This window comes from Cyprinus carpio, chromosome B10 (assembly GCF_018340385.1).
Source record: "Cyprinus carpio isolate SPL01 chromosome B10, ASM1834038v1, whole genome shotgun sequence".
NCBI classification, from domain to species: domain Eukaryota; kingdom Metazoa; phylum Chordata; class Actinopteri; order Cypriniformes; family Cyprinidae; genus Cyprinus; species Cyprinus carpio.
In genome coordinates, this window is record NC_056606.1 from 23,156,732 (window position 1) to 23,167,358 (window position 10,627).

The following is a 10,627-nucleotide window of genomic DNA, read 5'->3' on the forward strand; positions in this document are numbered from 1 at the left end:
CATGCTTGCAAATAGCAACACAGAGGTGGCATCTTTTATAGATGGATGAGGACTGATTGCTGATTGAAGAGTTTTGCAAATGAGTTTCACACAGGTGCATAGAGATTTATAATTATGCAAGTAGTTTCTATCAGCTGTGAATAGATTTTTTTCTTTTGTTCAACACAGTGAATCCAATAGAGTTTGGGGCCTTTCAATGAGATCTGTGGTAACTGTTTTGAAAAAAGGGTGTGAAAAATGTGTGAAACAAATGAAAAAGTGTTAAAACATTTGCAAGAGAAGACTTCTGCTGTGCTAATAATGTGATGATGAAGATCAAGCGGATCCCAGTTTCATTTAGTGTGTCTTAGCAAATGAGAAAAACTGTAACACATCCACACACACACAAGTATCAGAACATCTCAGATCTTTTGCAAAACGACACACTTCATTCAAAACTTTACAATAATTTAACAACAGTTTTTTTTTTTTTTTAAAGTACATGAATATATTGACCAAACACAACACATGAGACAAGAACTGCACATTCATGACAATATTTATTTCCCAGCACATTGTAAAATCTTTCAGTACATCGTTGCAAATAGGCTGCATTTTGCACTGAAAATCAGAATGTATTCCAAATACAGTATACAGTAGTACATAAAGTTTTGCGGAGATGAGTAAACAACACCTCAGCATCATCTCCACTTCATCCACTTCACAGTCAATGTCCTCGCTCGCAAAACAGCGAGAGAAGAATCTTCTCAAATGGAGAATCCATCCTTACACAGTCTAAAAACGTATGTGGTCGGTGTTGTAAGGAACTATTTTGGCATGCCAGATTGCAGCATATATTGTGATGTCACCACCACGTTGACCCGGGACATTCAAAAGAGCTCTCTGGCCAAAGATGTTTCTCCCTATTCCTCTTCCTGCACCACTGCTTTTCACAAAAATTCACCTGTTAACTTTTATAGTGCTTACACCTTGATTGTTGAGTGTACAGTTCAGCACCTAAGTGTCTGCACACCAGACGGCTGTGTTTGATCAATAGCTTCATATGCGTAGTATTTTAGAAAGCAGTGTCTTGAAATGGCAAAGAAGTGACATAATGTTAGATTTCTGTGTCTGATGTAGAGAAGTGTGTTTAGCGTTTTGCAAAAAGTGTGAGGCTGGGAATGTGCTTACAGTTGTGCAGATCTGGGCTGAGGTTCTGCTCTTTGAAAGTAAATTACAACAAGATAAATTTTATTTTTAATTTTAGTGTGTAAGCAATCGTTAAAAACTGTAATGAAGATGTGTACGTACATAGTTTGATTCAGGACCCCTCATGATAAAATCATCTGCTAAATATAATTAATAAAATAAAATAATTAGTAATTAGTATTATATAATGTTAGTTTTCCTGTAAAAAAAAATGCTAAACTGGTTTATGGGTTGGTTTTAGTGGGAGCACTTAGACAGAAATGCTGGGAAACAGCACTGATATGAATATATACATGAAAATAATACATAAAGACATTAATATTTTTATTTGGAATGTATTAGTTTTTTTATTTTTTATTATTATTATTATTATTATTATTATTGCATATTTTTCAGTATAATGATATAAAAGAGAATAAAAAATTAATTTAAGATGAAAACTCTCTCTCTATTTATCTGTTTTGTGTCGGCCGTCTGCTGCAGTTGCTCGTTTCGGTCTGAAGGGGGCGGAAGTGTGTCTCGGTCACTTCCTGATCCGGGGAGGGGGAAGCGCGTGCGCTTGTTTATCCTTGGTTCTTATCACGAGCTACAATTTACAGAGGTAAATCAAACTATTAATCCCGGTTATATTTCATCTTTAACCACATTCGTGGATGAGGAAAAAAAGCCGACCTCGTTATTTGCTGGTGTTTGTCTTTTTTCTTTGAGCAGCTGTCTCAACAAAGAAGCTAACAGCTAGTATGCTAATATGATTGTGTTGTATTGTCATTAAACACAAACATTACACTTTCAGATTTTTTTTTTTTTTTGAAGCTGAATACTATATAATAGTGGAAACGAACGGATTTAGGTCGATGTTTTGAATTATATAACGAATTAAATGCGTTAGATGCGATGCTAGCGATGCTAGCAGCTGTCATGGCTGTCCTCTGATGTGCATTCGACTTCTTTTATTGAATTATCAAAGTCTGCATTAAAAGGTGATTAAATATGAACAGATTTTAGTGTTAAGTATTTAATTACATATATGTATAGCGGTTCTCTTGACAAAACTCATATATTAGAGGTTGATTTGGCAGTTATTTATTCTGTCCTGTCTGTTAAAATGTATGTTTCGTGCCATTTAACATATTAAAATTCATATTTCTAGGCCTTGGCTAGAAGTGTGGTCACTTAATATGTATCATATGTGACCCTGGAACACAATACCAGTCATAAGGCTGAAATGTATACATTTATACAATAAATAATCTCTCCATTGATGTATGGTTTGTTATGATAGGACGATATTTTGAGAATCTGGAATCTGAGGGAGCAAAAAAATCTAAATATTGAGAAAATCATCTTTAAAGTTGTTCAAATGAAGTTCTTAGCAATGCATATTACTAATCAAAAATTAATTTTTGATATATTTACAGTAGGAAATTTACTAAATATCTTAACTGTCACCCCCATTTTTTTAAATAGGCATTAAAGTGCACTATCCAAACTTAAATTGTTGTATTTTATGAACACATTGGAATATAGACCTAAGGTTGGTCTCTTTTTAAAGAAGAAAAATTAGCAGATTTTGGCAAAAGTGGAATTAATTAAAGTATCAAAAAGTTATAGAAGTTTAAATGTACTGTAAATAAAATGCGCTATATTAATTTTATTTATTATAAATATTTTACATAACAGGTTTTATTCTAAAATTGGTATACAATTAAAGCCTTGTGTCTAAATAAGTTATGTTCCAAATTTGAAGTTGATATGAAAAAAATTGAGGTTCCTGTGAGATTTTATTTAGGGCGTCATACCACAAACAGCCACTGGGAGCCATCAAAACTCCTTTGAATTTTGTTTAACGATTTTTCCCCTAGATTTCTCTGTCAATTTTACTTCAATACTCAGAATAACCACCAAATATGGAATCCTGAGACTCAGACCTTTCCAATGATATGTTTGTTGCCAAGATTATAAAAAGTTTTGATTGTAAAAGACCGTAATGCATTTTGTAATATGACACTTGACTCCGCCCACTAAGGGGGAGGAGACTGCCATAAGATTTTAAAGTACCATTTCCATGGTAACGCAATGTCCGATTTCAAAATGGTTTTCACAGGATGAATCTTGAGCTTTCAAATGATATTTAATTTATGATGATTACTAAAAGATTTTATAGAGAATAAGGACAACAACAAAAAGAGCGCCAAGCGTCCCACAGGTGGGACGTGACAGTTAAGGGGTTTTAATATCCTAATGATTTTTGGCATAAAAGAGAAATGTATAATTTTAATTCATACAATGTATTGTTGTCTGTTGCTACAAATACACCTGTGCTACTTATGGTCCAGGGTCACAGATGTCTAACTAAGGTGATATCTTCCCTACAGAACGAGGTTAATTATGATTTACAGGTGCATCAGGTGTTAATGTGGTTTGCAGACGTTATTGAAATGTTTCGTGGTGGATTCAGGCGATATGTGTCTGTTTTAATCGATTCTCCTCGTTTCTAAGTTTCCAGACTGTGCTCCTGGAGGCTCCCGTGCTGGGTTTCTTGAACTGGACATGAGTTCAGAGTTGTAAACAGAGGCTTTTAGAAGGACGGACTAGAGTTTGGATGTTCTGAACGCCCCGAGGCGGAAAACGCTGTATTTCCACGGTTCAGGAACATGTCGGACGGACGCATCTACGTGGGAAACCTTCCCATGGACGTCCAGGAGAGGGACATTGAGGATCTCTTCTTCAAATACGGGAAAATCCGGGATATTGAGCTGAAGAACAACCGAGGCACCATCCCGTTTGCCTTCGTGCGGTTTGAGGATCCACGGTGAGTCGCGTGGCCTCCGAGAACACGGACGAGGCTTTTTCACGTGTAGAACGAGACTTAGGAGCACTTTCCTCTCTTCCTGTAGGGATGCGGAGGACGCCGTCTTTGGGAGGAATGGATATGGATTTGGAGACTGTAAGCTGCGTGTGGAATATCCACGCTCTTCCGGATCCAAATTTAGTGGACCTGCGGGAGGAGGAGGAGGAGGAGGAGGACCGCGGGGAAGGTTTGGGCCTCCGTCGCGCAGATCTGAGTTTCGTGTTATTGTGACGGGTGAGTGTGACGCGGTTTGAGGATTCGTATTTAAAACAGTCCTGATAACACTACTTCAGTCAGTTGTAAAGCAGGGCTACTAAAACTATTAAAAATGTCATTGTGAAAATAAAATATATATATAAAAAAAACTATGTAAAATAATAAAAAATCTATTTTATTTAAGCTGGTTGCCAAGGCAAAAGTTCTCATTTTTGTTTAATTTATCTTGTAGTAAAATAACTAAAATTGAATAACACTGTATAGACATATTTAAAAAGAGCAGAAATGGTAAAAACACAAATAATTTACTAAAGCGTTAACTAAAATTAAAATGAAAATGGGAAAAATAAAAGCAAAATTTAGGTCAAATTATTAATAAGTTGCCACGGCAACAAGTATCATTTTTGTTTAGTTTATCTTTTAAAATAAATGAAACTGGAATAAAAACTGTATAGACATATTTAAAAACAACTGAAATGGTAAAAACACACAAAAAAATTACTAAAACATTAAGTAAAATGAAAACGGAAAATATAAAGATAACATTTAATAAGTTGCAAAGGCAACAATTCTCATTTTCATTAAGTTTATATTGTAGTAAAATAACTAAAACTGAAATAAAATGAATAAAAACTCTATAGACATATTTAAAACCACTGAAATGGTAAAAACACACAAAACATTTACTAAAGCGTTAACTAAAATAAAAATGAAAATGGGAAAAATAGCTAAGTTTAGTGCTCCTGTAGCTCAAGTGGTAGAGCACTGCGTTAACAAGCGCAAGGTTGGGGGTTTGATTCCCCGGGAGCACATGATAGGTAAAAATTGATAGCCTGAATGCACTGTAAGTCGCTTTGGATAAAAGCGTCTGCTATATGCATAAATTTAATTTAATTTTAAATTTAAATTTAAATTTTAGTTAAAATTATTAATAAGTTGCCAAGGCAACAAGTCTCATTTTTTAGTTTAGTTTATCTTTTAAAATAACTGAAACTGAAATAAAATGAATAAAAACTGTATAGACATATTTAAAAACAACTGAAATGGTAAAAACACACAAAAAAATTACTAAAACATTAAGTAAAATGAAAACTGAAAATATAAAGGTAACATTTAATAAGTTGCAAAGGCAACAATTCTCATTTTCATTAAGTTTATATTGTATTAAAATAACTAAAACTGAAATAAAATGAATAAAAACTCTATAGACATATTTAAAAACAACTGAAATGCACAAACATTTTACTAAAGCATTAACTAAAATTAAAATGGAAATGGAAAAAATAAAAGCAAAATTTAGTTCAAATTATTAATAAGTTGCCACGGCAACAAGTCTCATTTTTTAGTTTAGTTTATCTTTTAAAATAACTGAAACTGAAATAAAATGAATAAAAACTGTATAGACATATTTAAAAACAACAGAAATGGTAAAAACACACAAAAAATTACTAAAAAGGTAACTAAAATTAAAATGAAAACTGAAAATATAAAGGTAAAATTTAATAAGTTGCAAAGGCAACAATTCTCATTTTCATTAAGTTTATATTGTATTAAAATAACTAAAACTGAAATAAAATGAATAAAAACTCTATAGACATATTTAAAAACAACAGAAATGGTAAAAACACAAAAAATTACTAAAACATTAACTAAAATTAAAATAAAAACGGAAAATATAAAAGTAAAATTTTTCAAAATATTAACAAAAATTGTAGTAGTGTATCAATGATACTAAAATAACTGTTAATGTTGTCATCATTTACTCCCCGAACCCATAATTCATCTTCAAAACATGAATTTAACAGAAGTTTAATGAAACCTGGGGTTTTCTGTCTCTCCATTAAACAAGTCTTAAAGATCCAGAAAGATCCAACACATTCATATGAATCAAGCAGTTTGATCCTTGTCTTGTGAAGTGATTTGATTATAAGATTGATCGTATCTCATCTAAAGCCTTGGATTAAACGCTCAGTTCAAATGGATTTGTTTTACCTTTTTGTGGAGACATGAACCTCTCAGAATCTTTATAAATATCTTAATGCGTGTTTTGAAGAAACTGTTTACTTCCTGGTAATCATTTATTGTAAGGATGTGAACGCTGGACTCGTAGTGCAGAAGAAGGATCATTTGTTTGCATGCATCTACGTCTGAGACAGATGTTTGCAGCAGTGCATCAAGCATCATAATAAAGCGCTCTGGCCCGTGTGCAGGTCTTCCTCCCTCCGGCAGCTGGCAGGATCTGAAGGACCACATGCGGGAGGCCGGAGACGTGTGTTTCGCTGACGTGCAGCGTGACGGCGAGGGCGTGGTCGAGTTCCTCAGACGAGAGGATATGGAGTACGCACTGAGACGCCTGGACGGCACAGAGTTCAGATCCCACCAGGTCAGGGTCCTGAGACACTTCAGCTCATTACACTTAAAATTCAGACAAATTCAGGTCATCCCTCTGGGTTTATTTCAACTGTTTCTTAGGAACTACATTGTTTGGCGGAAGAATACTGTTTTTATTAATATCATTACACTTTATTTGCTCTGTTTTATTCTGTGAAACCTTACTACGTATATGAAATAACCGTTTTATAAAAGCAATAAGCCCCATGAAGCTGTGGTTTACAGTGAATTTATAACAGCTTGGGGATTATTGCTTTATTATACATATTGATATTTTTGTTTATCATATATAGTTTTCAGATACACTACCATTGACCAGGAGGTCTTTTTTTTTTTTTTTTTGTTCTCTCAATTTATTTATTTTTATTTTGATAATTAATTTTTTACATTTTAGTTCTGTTTTTAATTAATTAAAAAGAGGTCGGTAAGATTAAGAAATTAATGCTTTTATTCAGCAAGGATGCATTAAATTGATAAAAAAAAAATTACAGTAAAGATATTTAAAAGTTTCAAAAGATTTCTAGTTTAAATAAACGCTGTTCTTTTGAACATTCTATTCATCAGATAATCCTGAAAAATAAAATATCCCCGTTTCATGCAATATTGTGCAGAACAACTGTTTTCAACGTTGATAATAATCAGAAATGTTTATTATTGTTATTAGAATGATTTCTGAAGATCATGTGACACTGAAGACTGGAGTAATGATGCTGAAAATACCGCTGCACATCACAGAAATAAATTACAGTTTAACAGATATTCACATAGAAAACAGATATTTTAAATTGTAATAATATTTCAATATTTTTACTGTATTTATGATCAAATAAATGCAGCCTTGGTGAGCAGAAGAGGCTTCTTTTGAAACAAAAAATAAATCTTACTGATCCCAAACATTTAAACTGTAGTGTATATGTTAGTCTATAGCTTAAGATTTTTGCATATAATCTATTATTAATTTAGCATAGACTTCTGAGGTCAGGTGGTATCAGGGCTAGTGATATAATATAGAAAATATAATTACAGAAAATCAAACGTCAAGTTCATTGTAGTGACTTTTTTAACCTACTATTTATTTATATTTAATCCACATCTAAGTATCTGACCAGGTTACAGTTCACTGAAAGTTACAGACAAACCAAACTTCAACATTTGTCACATTAATGTGAGATTATTCACTTTAGTTTAGAAAATGGGAATAAAACATGACAAGAACTCGGGAGTTAAACTGTATCAGAACAAATTCATCTTGATGATGTCAGAAAACTTTGATGGGAAGGTGTGTAATGGATTACAATCAACCAAACATTATTCAGCTGTTAATTTAAGTACACAATTGTGTCCCTGGAGCAATAGACAACAATACATTGTATGGGTCAAAATTATAGATTTCTCTTTTATACCAAAAATCATTAGGATATTAAGTAAAGATCATGTTCCATGAAGATATTTAGTAAATTTCCTACCATAAATATATCAAAACTTAATTTTTGATTAGTAATATGCATTGCTAAGAACTTCATTTGAACAACTTTAAAGATGATTTTCTCAATATTTAGATTTTTTTGCTCCCTCAGACTCCAGATTTTCAAATAGTTGTATCTCAGACAAATATTGTCCTCCTAACAAACCACACATCAATGGAGAGATTATTTATTCAGCTTTCAGATGATGCATAAATCTCAATTTAAAAATGTACCCTTATGACTGGTCTTGTGGTCCAGGATCCCAATTACAGAATAGCAATGTAGGTCAACCAATTACCAAGCAACGCTTAATTGTGTTCAATCTGTGGTGTAAAAACGCCACATTAGCAATTAAATAAAAAACATGGTCAAGTCAAAGTGTCTGAATAATTTTTGGTCACAAATTTTTACTGGTAGTCCACTGTATGAAGACTTTTTGGGTGTAATATGTCACAGTTTACTTTATTTTGCTCTCTTCACTTACATAAATAAACTATAGTGTCCTGCACCCACTAGTTTAAAAATATTAAATTACATCTGGTGTCTGAATAATTTTTCATTTGGCTGTATATCCTATACAAATATATATATATATATATATATGTGTGTGTGTGTGTATGTGACAATAGTTTTTTTTTAAATCTCCGGCGTCTCTGGAATCAGTGGTTTGTTTCTGAATATTTGTTTGTGTCTCAGGGAGAGACGTCTTACATCAGAGTGATGGAGGAGCGGGGCACAAGCTGGGGTCGCTCGCGCTCCCGCTCCAGGTCTCGAGGACGATACTCACCCCCGTACCAGAGCAGAGGGTCACCGCCGCCCCGTTACCGATCGCCCCCGCGTCACATGACCCGCCACAGCCCACCCCCCCGCCGCGCCTCGCTCCAGCACCACAGCCCTCCGCCGCGCCACTATCGATGAGCGGCCTTCTCCACCGCCACACGCCTTTCTTTATCAATTTTGTAATTTACATTCCATTGTAGGAACCCAAATGGCCTTATTCAGCTTGCGAATATGTTAATGATCATGTGGATGACGCCGCGTGTGTTTACAGATGTGGTTATGATTGTGAAAGATCTGAAGATGAATAACCTGTTTTGTCCTTTTTGATTATTGATGCGAGGCGACAGACTAAAGAGGTGTTGTTTGTGATTAATCCGGTGCATTTCATAGACATCGACTGTTTTATTATTTTTTTATGATTTGAATAAAAGGCTGAAGTTTTAAAAATGTTTTTTTCTGGAATCTCCCCCATGTGATTTTTCTTCTTTTTTTCTCGTTTTGTATCATGTGATGATTGTATGCATTTGTTTTTCAATTAAAGCATTGAATCAAAGTTATATCGAGTCATTTTTACAAACTCGTGTTTTGCAGGAATAATGCAAATAATAACAGAAAACCTGGAAATAGTGTTTAAAAAATGAAATCACTGGATTATCAGTAATAAAATTGTGCATGCTGGTTTATTGTGCATTAATTAAAAAAATGCATTATTGAATTTTGGTTCATGGTGCATAAACAGATACTTGATTAACAAATGTTGAAACATTAAGATTATTAAATAAATAAATTAGAAATATCACTTGTTGTTACCTCGCATTAATGTAACATTGTAACGTGTTAATGAATTTTCTATAGCAGTTCATATTTATTAATTATGCTGGGCTCTCAATATTTTCTTAGTTGCATATTTAATTCATAAAATGTTATTTGTCTTATCTGAGCCATTTGTCCACATGAAGTGTAATTGTTTAAATCTTTTAAATTGGTAACGAATGGTTAAATCCTTTTGTCTAAATGTGCTAGAAGCCCATTTCAGGCTAATTGGCACAATCAGACTTTTAATTAGTCCATTAGTTTAATTGTTCCATTAGTGTAATAGACTGATTTATTCTGATTGGACGCTCCAGATGTAATTAGGTTCCAGTAAAGTTGGAGTTTGTTGTGATTTGTTAGGCCAATCAGTGCTAGACAGTGACTGAGATGGCCAATCAAATCAAAGAAGGCGTGGCTTTACTGCTTCAGTTTAAACGGTCAAAGAGAGCGAGGTAAGATTTGATAACTGTTTTACGATATAAATGTTAATCATCAAAGGAAACAATCAAGTGAGGCAAACTACTGTTCTCTTCTTTATTGCCTCAAATTAGTGATTTGCGCTTGCGAAATTCGTAAGGCTTCGAAATCTTTGCAAATCATTTGTTTCGAACCAGTGAGTTGGATCGCGTTTTAAACCGCCACAGTCACGTGATTTCAGTAAAGAGGCTTGGTTCAGGGTTGCCTTTTCCCGTTTTTATTTATTTATTTATTTATTTTACCTTCGCAAAGATCTGCCCCCTTTCGTTAATGTTGCTAGCTTCACTCGACGTTCTCACAAAAAAAATTAAAAAATAAAAAATACATTAAGACAGAGCAGAGAGTTTTGTCATTATTAAAGTAATTCGTGTATTTGTGTTGTAAATTGTCAACACATTAATGGCAGGGGAAGCCTCTTATACTCGAGAGCGGCCACGTAAGAAGC

At 33.7% G+C, this 10,627-nt stretch overlaps 1 protein-coding gene across 1 annotated transcript; it reads left to right on the forward strand.

Annotated features, from left to right (window-relative positions):
* Window positions 1–1,661: 1,661 nt before the first annotated feature.
* On the forward strand, window positions 1,662–9,449 carry srsf9 (serine and arginine rich splicing factor 9). The gene is made up of 5 exons (XM_042733307.1): window positions 1,662–1,789; window positions 3,688–4,000; window positions 4,086–4,273; window positions 6,466–6,638; window positions 8,809–9,449. Exons 2-5 carry the CDS (start codon window positions 3,843–3,845, stop codon window positions 9,028–9,030), a joined length of 741 nt encoding a protein of 246 aa, XP_042589241.1. The 5' UTR covers window positions 1,662–1,789; window positions 3,688–3,842; the 3' UTR covers window positions 9,031–9,449.
* Window positions 9,450–10,627: the final 1,178 nt, after the last annotated feature.